The 23,750-nt window shown below is 40.6% G+C and overlaps 1 protein-coding gene across 3 annotated transcripts in view; it reads right to left on the bottom strand.

The window, feature by feature from the left end:
• Positions 1-6,612: 6,612 nt before the first annotated feature.
• Positions 6,613-23,750, bottom strand: part of PDGFD (platelet derived growth factor D) — a 148,264-nt gene continuing 131,126 nt past the window's right edge. For all 3 annotated transcript variants that reach the window (XM_056329667.1, XM_056329669.1, XM_056329666.1), the window contains 2 exons: positions 22,514-22,728; positions 6,613-10,127 (listed from right to left, as the gene is read on the bottom strand). In XM_056329667.1, coding sequence (XP_056185642.1) covers positions 9,993-10,127; positions 22,514-22,728 — 350 coding nt within the window. In that variant the 3' untranslated portion in view covers positions 6,613-9,992. The remainder of the gene's footprint in view (positions 10,128-22,513; positions 22,729-23,750) is intronic.

Here is a 23,750-nt window from a genome sequence, read left to right on the forward strand (position 1 = left end):
TATCAGGCATCTCAACATCGTAGGTTTCCAGGCCAAAAACACCACTTAATTTTCCAATGTTAATAACCGATAAGTAAGGCACAATTACAATATCGAACTGAAGTTAAGATTTTTGAGGCCTGAGTAACCTTCTTGCTGCTTTTAGAGGAAAGAAGGTTCATATTAGTAATTCATCCTTTGTGTGTCTTTTCCCATTCTATGAAGTGAAGGCTGATGTTGTATATATCAGATAACTGTTCTGCATAGGTTGTGGCCCTATGAACCCAACACTAGTTATCACATGAGGTGAAAATGATAGTACTAGAAAGTTTTCAAGGAGTTACAGCTCAAGGTATTGCTCCCTGCAAGTGAAATGAGGTAAGGAGGATGTTCAGGCTTTCTTGCAGTTTACCATTTCCCTAAGATCTTCAGGCTTTGCTAGTATCTTGAGACAGTAAGACTTCTGGGTTCTCCTAACAGATGTCTGAGATCAACAGCAATGCCTAATTCAAAGACCTTGGCAGAGGTATGTGTAACATTTCCTCTTGCCTTATGCACTGAATTTCTCCATCAAAGGCACATTTCTTTGATGTCTTGTAGATTTAAATACCCCAAAGACAAAGTGTGGCTATTAGCAATCTTTCAAGACTTGTGCAGGAGAAGCAAAACTGCAGAATTCATAAAAAAGAAATTCAGCTGAAGAGTTTCAGTGAACTGTAACTAACAACCTTCATTAACCACTCAGCGCTAGTGCACTGAGCAGGCTTCTCAGAATTTCCTGTGTGAGCAATGGAAGCCTGGAGGAGGAAGACTGGAGAAAAATGAGAGGGTCTTTGCCTAGTACTTACATTAAAAGCCTTCAGTGATTTTCAAAGAAAGGCAGAAAATTTAGCTGTAATGTAAGGATAATATTTCTCCTTGCCTGCTGATGAATTTTATCTCTATGGCGTAGGATTTAAACTTTTTTCCTTTGCTTTTTAACTTGGAGTTAAGTAAAAGTTTATATACATGTATATGAAAAAATATATATGTATAATTTTATTTTTATATATGCACACATGACTGTATTTATACACACACATATATCAGCAAGATGCATTTGATCAGAGGATTGTTCCATTTTGGATTAAATGGAGGAGAAGCAACTGCTTGGTACTAAATGCAGGTAAAGAAATTAGCCAGAAAACTTTTAGAGACTAGAAAAAAATCCCACAACTTCGATGTGATATATTATACACTATTGTATGGCAAATTTCTCAGTTATTCAGTACTGTAACAGGTGCTCTGCACTGAGGAATGTTCATAAAGTCCTTGGCAGTTTTCAAGGACTACCCAGATAATTTGGTTTTCCTGGAGTGTTCGGTCTCCATGAGTTTTCTCCAAGCAAAAGGCCTTAGCATGGCCTTTTTAAATTCCTAGCATTTATTTATAGACAACTTTTTGCCTTTTATGCTGCACCCACATAATCATATAGCTTACACAGGTTTTACAGAGAGCAAATAACAATATTGTGTGTCAAGTCCTCGCTTTGATAAGCTAATGAAATGCCAGGATGCTGCTTTGGTCAAACCAGTTACAGAATGTCTACTTGTATGTCACTGAGGGCCAGTGTCACTGGATATCAGACACTGTAATTTAGAGTGTCATAATGCAGTGGAAAAACCAGGAGGTGTCAATGAGTGTTACAATTCACTTAGCAGATGCCTCGCAAACATAATAGGTGGGTTACCAATTTGCCAACTTTTAGCCACTGTTGATTATTCAGTAGGGTCCCACATAAATATACAACATTGTATTTTGGAGTCTGACAACAAATTGTTGTCTTTAAACACATGCCAGGAACAAGAGAATTCCCTCAGCACATATACAAATAATTATAAACATTTTATTCGTTTTTTAAATGCAAACATTTGCATGTCCATCTGCGCTCTGCTTTATGCAAGGAGTACTCTTTGGTCTCTGTTTTTCAGTAAGCACTGTTATGGAGGGCAAAGAACAGCAGTTAAGTATTTGATGAACGTTGCACAGCTTGTTAAAATGCTTGTCAGACAAAAGAACTTACAAACTCAGATAAAAAGCACTTGATGCTGGCCAGAGCTCAGTGCAATCAGCTAGTGATACTAAAATGCAAGGACTACTTTTCATTTGCTTCTTGAATTACCTTTATGTAAAAGGACTTTTTAAGGGATATTTCCATTTTGATGATTAAAATTTCTGACCTAGCCTGCATTGTTCAATCCTGAAGATTTCAGGTATGCAGTAGCTGCATTTCTCAGTAAAACTAATTTGCTTACCTTTCTTGTGAGGATCTTAATTTGGACCCAAGTGTCTTCATTTTAATTGAAAAAAACAATTAGTCTTCTTCATGGAAGCCTACATGGGTTATCTTCATATAATAATCAGTTGTGTAATTGGTGTTCAGATACAATTTAACTGGGAAAACTGCAGCATTTTGCCTATGAGGGGTTATTTGAATACTGAACCTGCAGCTTCCTATAAAGCAATCGATTCCTTGAGGGCACACAAATCCTTGCCTGACCTTTTGGAATAAATTAGCAATGGAATCCAAGGGTTGGTATTTTGATATAAAGGTTGCAATGAATGCCATCTGTCAGGTATCAGAACAGTTTAATGAAGGCCTCTTTTACATCAGGTGCTCTCTGAGTTCAGGAGGATGCTCTGGGGGCTGTACTGCAGCCCAGTCTGTATATGCCAGTAAAACTGGACAATTTTCCTTCCTGTGACTTAATGAGAAAATCTATCTGGAAGCTGCAAAATACTGCAGTCTCCAATCTTTTCACCATGTATGAAAGATTTCCCTCTGATGGCTTGCCGAATGGTATTAGAAGCAGCTGCATCTGGTGGCCTGATGGAGGTGCAGCTGTGGCAGCTCCATGTGCCCACATCCAGCCAGCAGCAGGGCCAAGCATGTGTTCCATAGACAGACACTCATGTGCAGGTGGGACACACACGCATGTGCAGGTGGGTCTCAGAGGACCCCCCGATCCCACAGTCTCTCAGGCAGTTAGTCTGGAGCCTCTGGTTCCTCCAGTCTCTTCAGTCTCTGGCACCATGGACACGCGGGTCTCCAGGCCCTGGTCCCACCCAGGGGCTGTCACTGAGACCCCCCCTCACATAACCCTGCACACAGGACAGAGCCCCTCACCCGGGAAAATGGCTACAAATGGGGTTTAGTGAGAGGCCAGGACAGACTGCGCTGGTCACACCCAGGGCATGGCCAGGCAGGTGCACTGACCAGCCCCCGCTTGCACATCACCGACCCTTTTTGCCCCTTTCTCCTGTTGTGTTCCATCTCTCCCCTCCCCAAAACACCTTCATCCTCCCTTTCCACATCCTCCCTGGAACATCCCATGATAAGTCCTGTGCAATCTTGAAACACCCTTCCCCTGCCCTCCCACAGTGGCCCCCATACTGCTGGCAGTGACCACCTGTCAGTCTGTGGGGTGATGGGGACCCTCCCCTGCTGGCTCATGATGGCTGTCCTCTGGCCCGTGGGCTGAGGCTCCCCAGGGCAGCCCAGGGTTGAGTGGGCTGGGGGCTCCACTGGTCTGATGAGGTGACTGGGGGTCCCTCCTGTGCCGGTGTTCCCCTCTGCTCCTTCTTGTTGGAGCACGATTTTAGTCATGTAAACCAACAATTTGTGTCTGTGTTATCAATGAACAAGACATTTACTATGCTTTGGGGGGGGGAATCCTCTTGTAGGGACATTAGGTCCTTCTCCCCACACCACCTAAGATACATGGCTCTGTATGGTCCTTTAAGTATCATACCTCTGATACTGTTGGGTAAGCGTGGGGCTAGGAGCTCAAAATCCTGCCTGCCTTGGCAGGCAGAAGGGCATGGTCACCAAGGACTGGAGAGTCTTCCTTGAGCCACAGCACTCAGTGGATGTCTAAGACTTTGTAAGGCTTTTCTCTGTCTCTTTTTTCCACACAGATTGTCAAAACAAACTAATGCCTCCCCCTTGGTCTACACAAAGTCTAGTAATACGATGGAGTCTCAGCATTGGAGAAATTAAAAATCTGGAAATTAAAAAACTGGACCTGGCTGAGCAACCTGCTATAGGTGACCCTGATTTGAGTAGAGGGCTGGACAAGACCATCTCCAGAGGTCCCTTCTCACCTCAGCCAGTCTGTGACTCTTCAATGCATGATAGTTTGTAGTTGTTTGGGTTTTTTTGGGGGGGTGGGGCGGGAATCCTCTTTGTGTGCTAGGTGTAAGTGGAAATACCGTATTACCAAACCAAAAGGATTTGTTTATTCTTTGCTTGGTAACAGGCTATGGTTATGGCAGTGGGTAGAAAGATCCGAAAGAATTTTATTGATACAAAATGTGGTTGTCTGGACCACCTTCACCTTGGAGAGGGTAAACAGATTTCAGAGCGCGATTATCTCAGTGCACCTGCTACTTGAGATGATACTCTCCAAACTCAAACACAGAACAAAAAGGGTAAGATGTCTGCTCTTATTACTTATCTAATAAAATGCAATTAATAAAGGTTAAGGGTTTTTTCTTATGTCATCACCCTTTATATCAAAATATTTGAAAGGTATGCAGTTCTTTTTATCCTGTTCTCTTCATACTAGTTCTGAAACTGATATTCTTCCAACTGAAGCAAAATCCTTTGTCAGCTTGAAATTGGAGCATCTAATACAGTAACTGTTATTACATAACTAGTTCCATTTTTATTAAGGCATGTCTGTGCTACAGCAACTTTCTTTTCTAAAACAATTCAGTTTTGAAATATCATTTTCTCTACCGATAAAAGAATTTCAGTCCAAATCTTAAGTCAAATCAGTTTTAGAAGATAGTCTAAAACCTAGAATACTTCCTTCCTACTATTCATGGCAGAATATTTGCTAGTTTGGAAATCCCATTTCTTGAAGAAGTCTTTGAAAAGAAATGAAAAATTGAATTTGCACTTTAAACACAAGGCAGTTTTTCAAGGCCTATCAATGAATGGCCAAATAAATTATGAATGTTATGTATTTCAGCATATTTGACCAAGACTACCAATAAACAAAGTTAAAGTTCCTTGAATGAGGAACCAGAATACTAATTGCTGCATTTTCATTAGCTGCTGCATTGGAGTCCCTAGGAGAATAAGTAAAAATTGGACATCTGTTGAATTTGCATTACAGCAGTGTGACTGGGCAATGCACTCCAGAGAAGACAAAGGGAAATTTAAAATGAATTTGCAAGGAAGTATTTTTAGAGTTGTTGCAGATCTTAAAATCAGCTAGAAAAAGGTTCTGCGATCTTCAAAAATGGGAAGAAGAATGTTTAAAAATACATTATTTATAGAAAAAGGTGAGTTCCTGAACGACCTCAGGAGTCATATACTTTTTCAGCTGAAGAGACACAGAGCTACTTTTCATGTTACAGATTTAAAAAAGCTTTCAGTCATGTTAGCACAAAGACAAACTGATAATGTTAGCTAGCCAGCTGTTATATAGGTACATAGCAGTGCCAGATGGGAGGGGCTTTATGCTATCCTTGAACACTTAACAATTGCTAAGCTGCTCTCTACAGTGTATTCAATGCGTTTCCGAAAGGCAAAAGATGTCTCCTCCACCCATTAAATACGTCCTTGCTCACTGTAAAGAAGAGAACTGCTTCCTTTGTTAGGAGGTGTCTCTTCTGCCTCTGTATTTTTTTAGGGGAAAAAAAAAAGAAAAAGAAAAAAGAAATATGAATTCTTTCTCTGAGTAACAAGGACCAAACCCAAGGGGACAAATATGCTCATTTGAACAGCCGACTGTTAGGTCGGTGGCATTACCGTACAGAACAAGGTGCTCATGCATGAGGACAGGCTGCAAAGCTGGGTCCCTGGACTGCACACTATCTATTTTTCCCTTATCAGACAGGGATGTCTAGTGAGTGAAGAATTAATTTGGCATAAATTTCATGTCCTTATTCAGTCCAAGATCCAGTGAAGGCCTAAGGCAGCTTTAGCTTAACACAAAAACCTTAAATTGAAAGTTAGTTATCACAGCTATGAAACTTATGTTCCAGATGGAACACAGTAAAATTTGCTTCTGCCAAAGCTGGGGGAAATGCCTGAACTCACAAAGGTAGATTAAATTTCCCCATCCTGAGAGGTGCTTTAGGTTCCTCCAGCTGCCCTGTGCACAGTAATAGGATGCTTAACTCTGCCCTGGTTCAGGTGAGATGCAGAGCTTCAGCAGGAGCTTGCCTTACCAGTAAGGAGCAGCTTCAGTGAGGACGTCTCTGCTGGAGTCAAGCCAAGACCGTGGGGGCTGAGACCAGCCCAAAGTCTGGGGGAGTGCCCTAATCTGGCTACCAGAAATGCTGGGCTGCTGCCACACTGCTGCTACTTCACAAGGAAGCCGTCAGCTCTTCCAGGTCGGGGGTTCAAACCGAATATCCCAAAACTGCACTTTGGTACTTCCCTGATGCTCGTGGGAATGACTGCTGAAACTCACAAGGACACCTAGCATGGATGGTGCCGGGCTATGGAAGTGTCTTCCAGCAAATCACAGGTTTTAGTTCATCTGAATTCTGAATAATCACTCAGAGTATCTTCTTTCAAAAGCAGTATTTATTTTTTCATCAAGATAAGACACATTACATACTGCATAAAGTAAACAATACTGCTAGGAAAGCTGCATTTAACTGAAATAACAAAAACAAATATATATATATATATATATATATATATATATATAGATTGCACTTGAGAAAGTAGGCTCTATCCCAGAAGAATACAGTAAATAAAAAGTTAGAGAGTGGTTTGAAATTAGGAATCTTTCTGAATTTCCTTTGAAAATATATTTATTTTGAGGGGTTCCAATTCCACCAATAACAATGAACCAGATTAGTTCTTTTAACAGCTTTGCTTTTTAAGTTAAAACAGTATGTAAACAACATAACAATTATTACATAGACAAAAGAAAAAATAAAGGTATGGGAAAACATCTCTGCAATTTCTGCTAATAAATGAAAAGTTTTGCTTGTATTTGTTTTCACCAAGGTCATTGTGGGTTGGGGCTCAAGGTTTTGGGAGTTCTTCTTGGTTCACATGTACATTGTCATCCCCACACCACAAATAAAGCCCATCCTTGACTATCCTGCACTGGTCAGCAGCATGCTGTCCGTATGGCAGACAGCAGCATGAAGCTGTGAATGGTTCCATTCATTACTAGGTGTCCCAGGAGTAATACTTTAAATTTTCTGATAAGTTTAGCCTATATTTACAAAAGTAAACCCAATATTAAGCAAGAGGATAATCCCTATTATACCAATGTCTTTTTACTTTACAGCTGATTTTTTCTGCTGGACCCTGACATCCACTGCTGCCTGTATCTAATTCAGTTAGCTAAAGCATTAACAGTTCAGTCTTTAAAATGAGTATTCGTACCACCTACCTTTATGTATCTCGCTTAGATGTCCAAATTAATTTCTGATCTTTCTACACAGTCAGAAGAAAGAAAAGCTCCCACACTGGGTGATTTCAACCTGGGGGCTAAGGTACACTTTGGAAGAGCCTCTTTCTCTCAATTGCCTGCAGCAATAACTCAGGCTCCCTGAAAAGGCTGGATCCCCCAAATTAGGAGGCGTAAATACCCCTCCCAACACATGGCTGTTGGGATGGAGAGTAGGCAAGCAGGCAGAGGTGCGTGGGAGACGACAGGTGCTGTGGGTGCCTGGTGCATATTTTCACTTTAGGGGTGGGAATTAAAAGGACCACTCAAAGCACAAAGCCGTATGAAACTGGTGTTTCCTACAACCAATGCTAACTATGAGGCCAAAGGGCTTAGGCATGATTCAGATATAATTCAGTTAGGAGTATACATTCAAGTGCACTGTCTCAAAACTAATCAGTACTGCCAAGGTTTCACATGCAAATTTCTTCCAAAATTAGCTAAAAATTATAGAAGGGCTGGGTCAATCTTGTTATTAAGACAGAGAAAGAATGAAATCTTCTTTAAACAGTCCTGAACTACAAAATTAATCCGGCAATCTTTGGTTCCAGTGCTGTTCTTTTAATGTGAATCGCTTTGAAAAATGATGAATCACTTCCCAGGTCAGCATTCAGGAGCTTTTTTAAACAGACATCTGGGAGTCAGAGAGGAAAAATTAATATAAATAATAAAACCCCCACACTTCTTGAATCTTAAAGGTTATAATACAGGAAAGAAAGTAACACAACATTTCTAAAGGAAGTTTCAGTAAAGTTTTGCTAAAATTACAAAGGAGCACTTATAAAATACTTGAGCTGATAAAAAGGGTAAGTCAGAACATTAGGGCACTTTTGTAACAAAATCATAGATTGCTAAAGCATACTGGCTTGAAGTGTCTCAATTTTATATTGTAGCACATGCCTGTTTCCACTAATTGTAACACTGCTGTCAAACTACTTCACTCTTCCAGAGACAGAAACACAAGAGGCAACATAAGATGATGAAGCCTATGCCTGCTATTAAATATAAAACCTCAGCCATTAAATGTGCTGCCCCATTCCCTCTGTTACATTCATGATCAAAAATCCAATTCTTTGCCAGATTTAAATCTGCCTGTATTTTACGCTTTTGGAGCAGCATTTAAAAACCTTTAAAGCTAGTTTGGAGGTTTTTTTTTTCCCTTTTCCAGATAGAGCACTTTCATAATATTTTAAAAGGCATATGAAGCTATGCTGTAGCTTTTAAAGTGCTTATTTTATTATGAGGTGTTGTTTAATAATATTCTTCTGGAAGTTAATAAATGATGCACATTTTCCATGACAAACAGACATTGCTTAATGAGTTAATATGCCTCAGCAAAATGCAATGAAAAAGAAATTCACTGTCAACAGTTTAACCATCGCAATACACAGAGCTGAAATGAGACAACTAACCTCAGATAACTAAGATTAATGCATACATGACAAAGTTATAATAATCCATATTTAAAACAAACAAACAAACAAACCCCAAACCAAACAACGATAATTAAATCTCAAGCACAGTTTTGTTTCCCAGTAACAAAACTGCAAAACAAATCAATATTTTCAACAAACAAGTGCCCTATCTCCATTGCCTGTGTGGGGAAACATGGAATTCCTCGAACTGCAGCAAGAAGGATACAGGGGAGGGTTGTCTCTCCCTTTTAGTGTAGAGGGGGCTCCTCCCAGGCAATTGTGGGCAGCTCTGGGTAAGGGGCCAAGTATCCAGTCCAGGTAGGTAGAGACCAGAATCAGCTCCAGCCCACAGGAATTTACGAGGGGACCTGGCAGGAGCCCCTCTTGCAGAAACGCCTGGGTGATGGCTCCTGTGGAGTCACCATGGCAAAAGTACCAGCCTCAGCACTCCACTACTGCCAGCAGTGTTCCGGCTTAGGCAAAGCATCTATTAATTTCAGCACATGATTTGTTCCAGTACAAACAGTGAGATTTGGATTTACTGATGTCTTATTTCATGTTGCGATGGATTTTCCTCATCATATCTCACTCTGTTGGGCCAGAATGCTGGAAAGTTCCCTCTCAAAGCGGGGCAAACCATTTTACACTCATATGAGCTCAAATTCTCTCTTCATTTATACCCACAAACCCTTACTGACCATCAGGAGAGCTAAGCAGGTAGAAATGGCAGCAGAATTTGAGAGTTGAGACTGGTGAGTAAGAAACAGAAACACAACACTATTTCACTGCCAGCTACCGCAACTGGTGTTTAATTTCAGTGGCATTGTGTGTCTAAGGACTGTAAGTGAGCTTTGAAAATCGCAGCCCTCAGAATCTAGCTACAGATAACCATAATCCTATATTCTTGGATGCTGATATATAAATCTATGATATACTTGTTTAGCTGCCATGGCACTAATCAGCATAGCTATGTTGAAACACAGCAATCATTTTTGCTAATTGCAAAGGCAGGCTAGTAGCAAAGTTCAAATGATTAGCGAGTAAAGGTCCTCAGAGCAATCCTGCTTAAAAGTAGAAGTCCAGTAAGCTGCAATTAGTGTGTCTTGTTTTTTTTCATTTTTAAATCTATTTTTTATCGGGGTGGTCTTGAACTGCAGATACAATCACAACGCTCATGGTGATCCAGCTGTATATCTACTAAAGCCATGTTGTTCCTGGTTCTGCCTTTTCTTCTGGGATGCCCAGCCTCGGGGACAAATTTCAGCACCTGGGAGGATCAAGAGAAACGTTTCTGATTAGAAAACACTGTTTGAGTTTTGAGGATGAGAGTGTTGGGGCCCTGAAGGCACAAACCAGCTCTTAATGGCCCTGACCAGCATTAATTTGGACACATTTTTGGTTTACTTCCAGCTTTTTCTTACCACTCTGTGACATCCTGCTGTACTGTTTATCCTGGAGCTTTGACAGATTGGATTATTTCCTACATCAGGTATCTTTATATCGTGCAGTTCCCTAACCATGTCCAGAGTTGCTCCTTCGCATATGAATTATCAAGCATGTTTCCTTTGGCTCGTCTTTGCAGTCTCATACATATCTGAATTGCTCTGCGCCTTCTCTCATCTGTATAGTATTTCTGCTCTAAAGAACAAGGAACATTTTTTTATGCAATTTGAAATTTCTGAAGCACATATCATTAGCATTGGTCCAAAAATGAAATGCCTGTGGGAAGCTGAAGATGAATGAAGCTTGTGCAAAATATGTGCCAGATTGCATCGAATTGCTCTGTAATCTGACTTCTGTTGGCTTATCTTAAAAATCTCTGCCTCAATTTAAATAATTTCTTAAGAATTTGCTGTGAATAATGTGAAACAACCAACCAACCAAAATACTTCCTAGGGAAGTACACATCATGTAAGAGCATTCTAAAAAACATTTATCTAGGCAAGATAGCCCTGATAACTTAAAAAAGAGGGTTGTAGGTTATAAAGAAGATGGAAAAGAGACAACGAACACAAGCTGCAACTAAATAAATCCTGTATGGTTATATAGAAGAGAATACTGAGAGTGTTTAAATGCTGGAGCAGGTTGCCCAGACAGGTTTCAAAAGCCTTGAAGACAGGACACAGCTCTAAGCAACCTCATCTAACTTCAAAATTCCTCCTGCTTTGAATGGGAAATTGGGCTAGATGCCCCCCAGAGCTGCCTTCCAACCCGTATTCTTATATGAATCTCATTCCCTGAAAATGGTCTTGTGGATATGTGGAAAACAGCTATAATGTTGCATCGTATCTAATCTGCGATAGTGTAAATATGTAAATCATGGACTGGAAAAAGCTGAGGAGCCTGGTGGTTTGCAGGGGCATGCTTTGCCAGCCCAGTGGTGTAGACTGAGTTGCTGTGTAAGAGCTCATAACCCCACTCCACATAGTGGTGCAGGTTAAGGGGAGGAACTCCTCTTTTCTTTCATTAATTTGCTGTTGATGGGCCTGCAGTAGTTTAACAAAAGAGCTATTACTTTCCAGCTTCTGCCCTGAAGCTCAAATACTAGTTTGGGTTAGGTTCAACAAATGAGTTAAGACTAAGAACACTTTAATTCTTCTACAGCATTTTTCTTCCCAAATCTCACAGCACATTGCACAGGAAGATATGCCTCATTGTCAGACTTGTATAGATGGAGAATCTGAAACTGATTTGCTCAAGGCTTTGCAGCACATTAGTAGAAAAAATGCCAGTGGCTTTATATGGTCCTTTCCCTTTTGAAATCACTTATTGACTGATGGGGAGCAGGACACGGAGAAAGCAAGGCTGCGGCTCCACAGCTGGTGGCAGACAGGTGGGGTGGCTCTGCTCTGTGTGGTCTCAAGCACTTGAGTCCAGAAAACAGGTACTGCTAAGGTACTAGAGCTAACATATTCCACCTCTTGGCCAGTTGTTGGGACTCACTCTAGCTTGCCAAGTAACTGCTAATCAGCTAGATTTGTCTTGCTTGTTCAAAAGATGGAGAGAAATCTGTCCTGTCTAAGACCAGCCAAAACCACTCAAGTGGGATGTAAACATCTTCAGCCTCTCAACCACAGAAACACCCACACTTCTGCCCTGAATAGCAGGCTCCCTAACTAAAAGATCATACTGTTGTTCAATTAATAATCCTCTTTTTTTTTTTTTTTACAAAGTACTTCCTGTACTTCCATGTTGTAACACCATACAAGAATTGAGATGGTCTCAGGAAGGAGAGGGAATAAGGGGCTGCATACCAGATCAACAAAATATTAGCAATTTTAACAGAATTAGAAAGTCCCCAAAAGTAAGTGTGAATGACTCACCAAAGGTTAACCATGGATGCTGTACAAGGCAGGTGGGGAAGGGCAGGCAGCTGAGCAGCCTTCAGGATGAGACCATTTATTCTCTCCCATTAATGCCTGGACATTATGAAGGCCATGGGATGTAACAAAAGTGATAAACACTGAACACAGTCTCTTATTTTGTCCTCCCTTTTGTGTTAAAATTTGTTTAACCTATGTAATACTGAGAGGAAGGACTGTGCCTAAGAAAGGTACAGACATGCTGCTTTAATGTGTTGGGAAGATATAATTACTTTTCCCTGTCAGAAATGCAGAGACATGCAATTTATTTTTTTTTTAGAGCAAGAAAATGATAATGGATTTCAATTGATTTCAAACATTGACCGCCTCAATATTGATGAACCCTAGGACAATTCATTGTACTACACTGTCATCCAAAACACAGAGGAACTGAACCCAGTCAGGTTGCTGCAGTTATTATAGAGCTGAAAATAGACCACATCTTCAAAGGAAACATACTTTTAAAATCAAGTACAGCTGCTGACACTTGAAGCCATAACAAAATTCTTTATTTAATGAAGCCTTTCATCAAAATATGACAAATTCAGATGATTGGCACTTTGCAAGATCATGGGTAGGTACCTTTGCTTTCTTCATTAGAAAGCAAATGAAGGTATGCAATGGGATGACAGCAAAGATGTGGGCTGGATACAAGCTGGTAGACCTCCCAAGAGCTTGGGGATTTTCCGTGTGTTTTACACTAAGAAACATGAGCACAGTATATGGCTTTGCTGATAAGACTAGAAAAATGAATTGGCAGACACTTCCCCAGACAGGACAGGAAAGAAAGCAGTGTTTGAACACAGCTGAAATTATAGAATCATAGAATCGGTTGGAAAAGACCTTTAAGATCACCGAGTCTAACTCTCAACCCAGCACCGACAAGCCCACCAATAAACCCTGTCTCTACACACCACATCTACACATCTTTTAAATACCTCCAGGGACGGTGACTCCACCACCTCCCTGGGCAGCCTGTTCCAGTGCTTGACAACCCTTTTGGTGAAGAAATTTTTCCTAATATCCAGTCTAAACCCCTGGTGCAACTTGAGTCCATTTCCTCTTGTCCTATTGCTTGTTATCTGAGAAAAGGGCCTGACCCCCACCTGCCTACAACCTCTTTTCAGGTAGTTGTAGAGAGCAATAAGGCCCCCCTGAGCCGCCTCCTCTCCAGGCTAAACAACCCCAGTTCCCTCAGCTGCTCCTCACAGGACTTGAGCCCCAGCCCCTTCCCCAGCCCCGCTGCCCTTCCCTGGACACGCTCCAGCCCCTCGACGTCCCTCCTGCAGCGAGGGGCCCGACACTGAACCCAGGGTTCGAGGTGCGGCCTCACCAGTGCCCGGTACAGGGGGCGGTCACTGCCCTGGCCCTGCTGGCCACACTGTTTCTGACACCAGCCAGGACGCTGCTGGCCCCTTGGCCACCTGGGCACACTGGGGGCTCATGCCCAGCCGGCTGTCAGCCAGCACCCCCAGGCCCTTTCCCACCGGGCAGTTCCCAGCCCCCTGCCCCAGCCTGTAGCGCTGCCTGGGGCTGGTGTGACCCACGGGCAGGGCCCGGCACTGAGCCTGGTTGAACCTCATATACCTGGCCTCAGCCCATCGGCCCAGCCTGCCCAGATCCCTCTGCAGGGCTGCTTTAATAGCCGATCACAGAACTGATATTTAAAGCTTTCTATATTCATCTAATATTTTTAGTTTCAGCTAAATACAAGGGAATTGAAAAGAATGAAGAAGTAAGGCCATTTCTGGTGATCAAGTAGTTGAAAGAAAACCCTTTATTCTCAAAATAGCTGCTCTTTATTCATTTACATGATCTGGTCCTTAAAGGTGAGAAAGTACTGAACTAACAAAAAGCGTTCGAAAAATTATGTTCAGGACACTTTACTGCTTTTTTTTTGATGGGATCAGTAGCTGTAAGAAAATATGGATGAGTCAGGTCTGAAATACTCAATAGGTTTGTTTTGTGTGGGCAAAAAAGAATAACCTTGCCATTTCAAATTAAAGAACCAATGTCTGTCATTACTAATAAAAATGTGGGCCTTATCTGTTCAGATCATTGGCTCACAAAGAGTATATAACTACATCCGTATCTCCTTCATCAAACATTGAGTGAATTATGGTCATAGAAATATTAAAGCAATTAAAAAAAATCAAGACAGAGGACTTGGTTTCTGAGCTGGAATTGGTGTTTATAGGTAACACAAAAAGGGGTATCAGGACTTTGCAGCATTTCTTGTGCAGACAGCTCCATAGGAGCACACCAATACACTAGATGGCATTTTACTTTGTAGATATGCCTGGGCATCTGAGAGGTTTCAAGCTGAGGTGACTGTGGCCACTGCATAGTTTTCCTTGGGGGCAGAGGTGAAAGAAACATAAAGAAAATGCTTACACGCATTTCCCTGCCAGGAATCTTGCTTATTGACCGTGCACTGAATTTGGATGACTGTTTCTAAAGGACTCTTTAAATGAGAGAGCAAAGCCACCACAAAAACTGGTATCTGGAAGCTGAAGCCAGAAAAATTCAAACTGGAATTAGGGCACATTTGTTTTAAGCCAGGCTGACTCATGGGCTGGACAGCCTTCCAAGGAACTGTGGAGTTTCCAGCCTGTTTGAGGACATCAGAAAATGGCTGTCTTTCCAGAAGCTATGTGGTACAAGTTTGGGTTTGCTTTGGAAGCAGCTGGGTGCTCTCCAGTGGCCTATGGCACACAGGTCAGAGCTAACAGCCCAATGGCCCCTCTAATCCCAGCAGATCTGTAAGAGCACTTCATGATCAGGGGCTGAGGAAAGCAGAGTGGTGATGACTGCTGGGGAAAGGACCCAGCCGGAGATAACGTGTCCACCCTGACCCATACTTGGCATTTCTACAGTAGAAGCAGCAACAAAGAGGTGACTCCAGAGAACGATTCACCCCAAACACCCACCTCTGGTGGGACTAACTCTGATAAATAGGTAAGGAGCCCAAAGGATGGACTCACAGCTTTAGATGTGTAGAGCAAGTGAACCACTCCCTCCAGCATTTGCTGATGGTCCTAGCCATGTATCATTTACCTTTGAAGCCAGGCAACATTTAGTCATGTCAGTTCACGATGGCTGATTCCTGTTTTAATACCAAGCAGAGCAGTAGGAAATGCACTCAACACTTCTTAATAGTAATAGTAATAATAGTAATAGTATTAGTAATAGTAATAGTAATAATAATAATAATAATCTTAAAAGGCATATCTAGTTGCTCATGGCTATTTTTTACTTATTATATTTTATTTTATTTATTAGGAAGAACAGTAATGTTCTTTGTTAAATTCTTGACCAACAGTTTAAACACCAATAGAAGTCTGAAGCCTCACTCAAAAACTGGCTCTTTTTTGTTCTGATTAGCTTAAGAAGACCACAGATAATGACATGACTATGGCTTATCAAGTATCTGGTTAGCTTCATATTCCAGTGGCAGAGGATGGAGAGCAACTCTGGATGCTATTTTATATAGTGAAATTTGTACTTTGCAGAATTTATTTTAAAATCCTGCTATGCAGCATTATCTAATCTCCTTCTGCTCATCTAAAAATACCATCATTCTAGCATGCAAACCAAATTATATTTGTCTGAGATTCATGAAAGAGGAAGCATAAAAAGTGCAAAACATTCAACACAGATCCAAGCTGTGATACAGATGAAAAATCTTACTCTGCAATTTTTGAAAGTTATTTAATCCAAAGGTCACACACAGTTTAGCTGGGCCCTGAGTATAAGAAACCAAGCATTATGGGAATTTGGTACGTAATTTAGCACAAGGACCTTTATTCTAGTAGGAACATAGCCTAAAATAACAACACAGATCCAAAGCTCTATTCTTTCTTACCAAAGATAATTATAGGATATCAGGAACAAGTAAAAGGAGTTCATTTGCTGATCAGTGGTAGCATTTAAACTAAGGGATTATTAAATGTAGATGGGATTATTGATTCTATTTTTTTTTTCATTTGTATGAATAAGAAACACCTAGTTTTAACACAGCAAACATGGGAAAAAATTTAACTGGCTTAAATTCAGGTATCTGAAACAGTTGCTAAAGCTATGATGTTTTTGACATATGTGACATCAACAAGACCCTCACTTGGTGATCTTGTCATGCATTATTGGCTCCAGCTATTGCTTTTTCACTGACCAGATACAAGTGTTCCCCTTCCCAAATTGCTTCTCTGCTCAGACATGTATCACAGGATGTCTCACTTTCTTAACTTCCAGATGTCATTCCAAGAACTTTCATTTTCATCTAGTAAAAAATTAACCTTTTTCTCTCACTGCAGTTCTGTGCCCTCTCTGCACATCCTGTGACCTAGCAGTCATTTCTGACTCATTCTGTTTCCTTGTATTTGTATCCCAAATAAATCCCATTGCTGCTTCTTGTATAATATTTCTATGCATTAACTCTTTTGTCAGGTTAATTCTGTGCCTTTATTACCGTAACAACCTTTTACCTCCTTTATGCATGTACTATCAACTCCAGGACAATCAACCGTCAGACCATATTCCTTGCACACTGGTCTGATGATGATAGCTCTTTTTAATCCCTTAGCAAATTTCCTTTGTTATATCAGCAGCATTTGTACAATTTTTGTCCAGTTGTCTTATGTTTCCCTGTGTAAAGACATGGTGACAATTACCTACTCTTTCAAGTGCCTCCTTAAGTTTTGCTTCTAATTTCTCTGAAAAAATAAGCAAGAAAAAATAATAAAAAAGCCCTCACAACAACAAATTGTATTAGTTACATTTCTCAACTCCATTTCAACACCTCTGTTTTGTAAAGTGCCATGTCACCTCTTTATTTTCTCCCCTGTTCTTTTCTCCCTAATAATATTCCCTACTGTCTTGTTTTCCCTTTACAATGTTGGGTCCAGTTAAAGCTGTTTCTGTGCCCCAGTAATTTGTATGAAGACTTAGTATTGTGTAGGTGGTTTGAGGTGCCTGCTGCCTCTCTCAGGGCAGCAAGAGATTATGAAGTAGCCACATTAGCACTAATCTAAACCTTGTTGTTGAAAATTAATTGCATGTATGTCCTGTGAAGGCACCAGACAATCTCCAGTCTATATGAAACTTGAATGGAGGTATAATGCTTCAAAAAGGGGGTGGGAGTTGGCGAAAAGAATCATCATATACACAGTGAAAAATGCATCAGACTTTACAGGAGAGACAAGTAAGTGGGTAAAAGATACAATCAGCTTTCACCACTTGGCTTTTTTTCTTTACATGCCTTTTAGCTGTGTTGCTCAGCACTGTGTAGAGGTTTATACACTCTGACAAATTCTGGTTGCTACCTTAAGAGCATTTATTCCTCACGGAAACTCATTTCACATCTCATCAGTTACAGCAATGAGACGGGGAAACCGATTTCTTGTTTCTCTGAGGCATGTGCATGCTGGGCAGATCACACAGCCACAGCCCAAGCTGAACTGGGTCCTGGCCTGAGATCCCCCACAACTCCTCTGGGCTGGGTGATCTCCAGATTTAAAGCCCCCACTCCTTAAAGTGCAGCTCCAGACATTTCCAAAGAAATGCACTGCAATGGAAAACATGCTTTCATTTCAGCTGCCCTATAGCAAGTCAGCAGCAGATGTGAGCATTTGATTAAGGTGTGCTGCACCCATTTCCACATACTGCTTTTTCTTTCCCTTGCACAGAGCCTTGTGACATAACTCAGTATCACTTATGGTAGACTGTGCCTGAGAGATGTTTTGAGACACTGCCAGCTCTTAGACTAGTTTGCAGGGTTTGTGACACTATGTGTGGTAAGTCATGAGTATTTGTCCATGAGCTCTGGTTTCCAGCAAACCCAGAAGCCATGGAAAACCACAGAGCATCACAAGACTCCTGCAAAAAAAAACCACAAAAAACCCACAAAACAACCCACCCATAAAACTATCTGTTTACTCAAGTCATGAACCCGTTTACTTCTGGAAACTGCTGAGTATTTTGGTAAAGTTATGGCAGATTTCCAGGTTATAAAAAAGACCCGAGATCTCATTATTAGCATTTCCCAGAAATGCTAATAAAGAAAAATATACCCCTTACTGTGGCATTCTTATTTTCTCATTTTCCCTGCTGTTATATTACTTCTTAAAATTGGACATGATAGGAAAGAGCTGTACAGTGTGCCCAGGGAACTGGAGCAGCACTCATAGCTTGGGGAAATTAAAGGCTACACGTGATATCTATTAGCCCTGCGATACTCGGAGGGAGCACTCAGTGATGGGTACAGTGTGAGGCTTTGAATAGGAACTAAAGGGGAACTAAAAAATGTTAAGAGCATAAGGAGACGATAACCTTGAAGCTTCTCTGGACTAGAAGACTCTCTCTCAACAAACACTGGGCATTAGTGTCCCCACAGCTGCCGTCACAGAGCTACTCCGGCACTGCAAGGCACTGACTACAAAGCAAAAAGGGAACCTGTCGCTCCTGGAAAATTTGCCCACCTTTCTCACCCAGAAATACTGGGTAGCTCAGAAATGCCAGACAACTTTTAAGTGATTTCAAATCGCATTTTTACTGTTGAAAACAACCATATCTACGTGCAGGACAAATTGTTCTGGCGGGTCCGGGAGCTCAGCAGATGAACCTCCATGACAGCGGTCAGCAAAATCAGCCCAGCAAGAGAAGCGGTCTGGGGTCTGCAGGATTCAGTTTCAGCTGCTACAAATACCTTCTTTGCTCCACTACCTTATACTTCCATCTGGTGCCTTTTGCAAGTAAATCAAAGTAATTGAGACTTGTGTTTGAATCTGGCCTACATTCTTCTGCAGCAGAAGGCAGAGTTTTTTAACTATACTGACAGCACTGCAGATTTCATAAAGTGTGAAGCCCTCTCCTTAGTTATGCAAATAAAGCTTTTTTGTTTAAGGTTAGTGGGTTTCAAATTGGCTTCAAAAAAAGTAAACCAGCTCCACGGTTGTAAAACTGTCATGTTGAGAGGTGTGTCCTCAGTGCCTTTACTGCCAGGCATTTAAATAATATTAGAGATAAGTGTCGAAGGGGAATAAAGAATAAAACTGATTAGCTGTGCGTGGCTAATAATAATAAGAATGTGGAAAATATTTTGGAGTAAAATTAATGGACATATCTTTATTATGTCATACATAAATTTATCTGCATGACTTCCACTCATGTTAATGGGAGCCACTTGGTTAAATTTCTGCTCCGTGAGCTGCTAATTCGTCCCTAAGGGATTAAGTTTAAATTTAGACTTACAAAAGCCATTTAATGTTAAAGCTGAAACACTGTCTTGAATTCATATGGTTTTCAGAGAACAAAGGAGTAGTGAAATAAATTAGCAGTGATGTATTAGTGTGAATATTGAATTTCCTAAATTTCGTGATTAAATCGGGGCAGTCATAAGTCGTGAGTGACATCCTGGTTCTGGCCATTACCTGCTTAGCGTAGTATTCTGGTGTCCCAGCACCAGATGCTCCCAAACATCTCATAAAAGTAAGTGCTTGATAACATGTTTATATTCAGCAATTTTTTTTCTAGCTACTGTCAGTATTTGGCTTAAGCTCTGAAGCAGATGTGACCCAGCATTCTTCAGTTTATATGTTACTTTGTGGTCTCCCAGAATCCTTCTGAATTATGCACCACTCATATTTAAGGGTTTAAATTCTATACAGATTTGCTGTGCAAAAAAAAAAAAAAAAATCCTTTTTGTAATTTTAAATTAGTTCACTTTCAATCTCTCTCTTGTTCTTTTCTTAAATAAAAGGTTATTTAGGAAGACCAAATTTTCCTGTAGGTACTATTCACTATTTTCTGTCTTTCACTGTGTCCTCTCTTATTCCCAGTTTTTTTTCCTAAATGAAATTATCCAAAACTTTTGAGCAACTTTCCTTAGAAATGCTTTTTGTATCTTCTCCTGTATCACTCTTGATGTATGTTTTCTGCTTCTATATATATTTTCTATCCCTGCCTGTATCCTTCTAAGCACCAACAGTCAAAACCAGTATAAGTACCCCGCCAATTTATTCAGGCCATAATATTTGCTGTTATTACCTGTTCACCTCTATTCCTGCAGAAGACTGTCACTTACCTTTTTCCTATCACCACTGCATTAAACAACTGTTTTCCTGTAGCTCTTCACAGTGATTCAATATGCAACCTTTAGTCCAACTTCCACCACTCATTTCTCCCTCCTCTCCTCACACACCCAGTGCTTTATGAATAAATAGTTGAGACTACTCATCCCAATTGACTGCTGCTTTTCTAAAATGCATTTGTAAGTAGTTACGTAGGCCTCCCGAAATCCCTCACAGCCCTCTCTGCTGTTAAAAGTATGTTATCTCCTGTGCTAGCTGTCATTTTTGCGACTTCTCTGTTCACCTCCCTTCAGATTGATCATACATGAAATAACACTTAATCCGTGTGCTGGGGGCACCCACAGGTAGCCACTTCCTATGCAGAAAATTGCTCATCTCTTCCACCTCTTTGCTTTTTATCTCTTAACCAGCTTCTAATCCATGCCTGATCTTGTCTGGTTGACTGTTTGCTCTCTGAAGGAGGTGTCAGGTCTTTTAGCATTCTTGTACGATGCTGTGGTGCTGTATAAATATTTATTCATACATGAGGCATTCTGAGTTCATTTTATCAGCTCATAGTCATCTAAGTGTTTTATACCTATTAATTTTTTTCCAATTAACTTTTCTACCACTGAGATAAAGCTTTCCGCTCTGTAATTACCAGGGTCATCCCCTGCATCTTGTTTAAAATTAGATAAAATATTAACTATTATCTAGTCCTAGCTGATGTGGAGTATGCTGTACTTGGTGAGAAAAAATCTCTTACCTTGGATAAGAGTAACCACACTGTTCACAGCCAGGCAAAGGTCTGACCTTCAACGGCCTTCTGCTATTGCAGCCCTAGCCAAGTTAATGCCTTTATGGCATGAGTCCACATCACATCCACATTTAAAGTCCATAAAGTTAATTTTCACTTGAGACTTAAGCCAAGTGGTAAACCAGGCTCTTATGATCCTGATATGTGTCAGGTACTAAGTCAGCACGGCACACAGCTACCTACTTTCAGACAATTGAAAGCAAGTAATGCCAAGTAACCTTCCTAGATATGTTCACTTTAGTGAACGATTTCCATGTGTGGTTCTGAAAATACTGATTTGGAGGAAAGAATATAAAATGCTCTTTCCTTGGTTTTTTCCTTCTTTAAATGTGTTCTGAATGGATTAAAAATAAATATAATGGATTTTGTTCTTATGCAAAAATTTTGCCTTCCTAAACAAGTGCCGAGTGGGAAAAAAGCTAAGGCCAAAAGACTCAGCTGCTTCCTACAGGTAATAAATCTAGAAGGGGAGAGACTTTACAAGTGACTTAATTGTCATTTTCAAGAATGGTCATAAGTTTAAAAGATATAGCACAAAAGAAGAGGAAGTACAGTCAGATATCTCAAGGAACACATGTCTCTGTGTTACTAAAAAAACGTATTTCCAGTGGTGTATACTTTCATGTTATATCAGTCCTTCACTGGGCAAAATTCAGTTCAATCTAAGCCTCATTCTTGCAACAATGTTCTCTAGGATGCTGTGGTAGCATCCACATAGACAGAAAATAACAAGCAAAACTTATCTCCAAGTTCTTCTAAATTAATTTACCCACAAATACCTGTTAACACCCCTTTCTAACACACATATAACCTCCTTCCACTCTGCTCATTCACCACTTCTAAATGCAAATAATTGGGCAATGCTGTGGCATTAAAGTGTTAATATTAAATTTATTTAAAATCAGATCTTCCTGCAGGATGACTGCATGGGTGTGTGTCTCTCCATGGCTTACTGCAGTGCAAGCTATGAAGGCTTCTCCTTGAACCAAGCTGGTACCTAGCATAGACAGCAAAAGCAATGCCATTATCTAAGTCTAGGCTCCACTCTAAGGCTACCCGAACCTGTCTGGAAGCCTAAGCAGATCCTTCACCTCAAGAAGAGTCGTGGCAACAGCAGGCATTCACTTAAAACACTCTGGTCTCTCTCAAATGATAGTATCTTTGCCTATGACATTTCACTGCGGTCAATGATTTTTGCCCATTGATTTTTGCCCTGCAGATGGAACATGATAATATAACATGATATTGATAATATCACATGATAAAGCATAATGATAATGATATAGCATGATCCATATAACATGATAATCAACATAAGCAGCACACATGGCTGTGAGAAAAGCCGTCAGAATCCACGTAAGGAATAAATACCCAAAACAGTACCAAAGAAAAGAAAGAGTGAAAATACCTCATGATATTTTTTCACTGTTTTTCCTGACATGCATGTGCAGGATTTCCAGTTTGAAGTCCCACAGCCACAGTTTCCTCCACAGCGCTGGACAAGGAGGCAGCGGGGGAAGAAAACTACATTTGTCAGCTTCAGTTCCTCCCTTAAATTGACAGAGTAGTTTCTTGGAGTGCAGCTGTAACGTTTCACATCATCATTCAACCTGTCCAGGTCAACTGCAATGCAAAAGAAGTTTCATTAGTAAGGTCTGAGTGGGGCATTTCTCTGGTTTATACTACTCCCCAGGCAGTCAATAACACGAAGTGATGTGATACTGGTTGGAAAATATGTGAAGCATAGAAGTGATTTCTGAACAGATAAACGTAAACCTGCCAATTTTCGATCATTACCGGTGGCCATCCTGGCTCTCATCCTGCTCCCACTGACTCCCACTGTAGAGCTCACACTGACTATAAACATGAAAGGAAAGCTTGCCGTAAAATATTGGCCTGAAAGCTGAAGACTGGTTACTTTATTTGCTTTGTCACTGATATGTTGGACCCTTGGGTAAGAGATTCCACCTCTGCTGCTCTCTTTCTTCCTCTGCTTATACCTGGCTTAGATGATGAGCTCTTTTTTGTTATTATGGGCATAACTCCTTTTGCCTAACTGCAGGCATACAAAAGGCAAACCCTTTAAACAAGGCTCTTCCTGCGGGTCAGTCGAGAAACATCTTTGGAGAGTGAATCATCCCTTCCTCACAAGGGCATTTCAAGGCAGGTGGCATGACTTGCTTTCTCAAGCTGCCTGTCTGTATTGCTTATGGATAGAGTCTAGAAAACTCTATTTTAGATAGATAAATCAATCTAAGCAATATTAATTTCAGCTGGTAAATGCTACTATAATAGGCATACAAATAAATACAATTTAAACTAAGAAGATCGATTGAATGCCAGTAGTTGGTTGATGTTTAAATGCCTGGTATCTCTGTGAGGTATAACATGTAAGCATGTAGTAAAGCCAACCATAAAAATAACTTACAGACTATCAACTGTGAGTTTAAGTGCTGTTTCTAGATTTATCTTGTTAAAAGCTAAAAAAACCCCAAAACAACCCTTCCATAAATGCATTTTCCACAATTGTAATACAGATAAAAGTAGCAAATTTGATGAGTTTTATTTTGATAGAAGTTTTCTGATTTCTTTTCCCCTCCTTTTCTGCTTTCTTCTTTTCCTTAGGATTCTGTCCACCAGCTATG

Source organism: Falco biarmicus, chromosome 2 (genome assembly GCF_023638135.1).
Source record: "Falco biarmicus isolate bFalBia1 chromosome 2, bFalBia1.pri, whole genome shotgun sequence".
In the NCBI taxonomy this organism is placed as follows: Eukaryota; Metazoa; Chordata; class Aves; order Falconiformes; family Falconidae; genus Falco; species Falco biarmicus.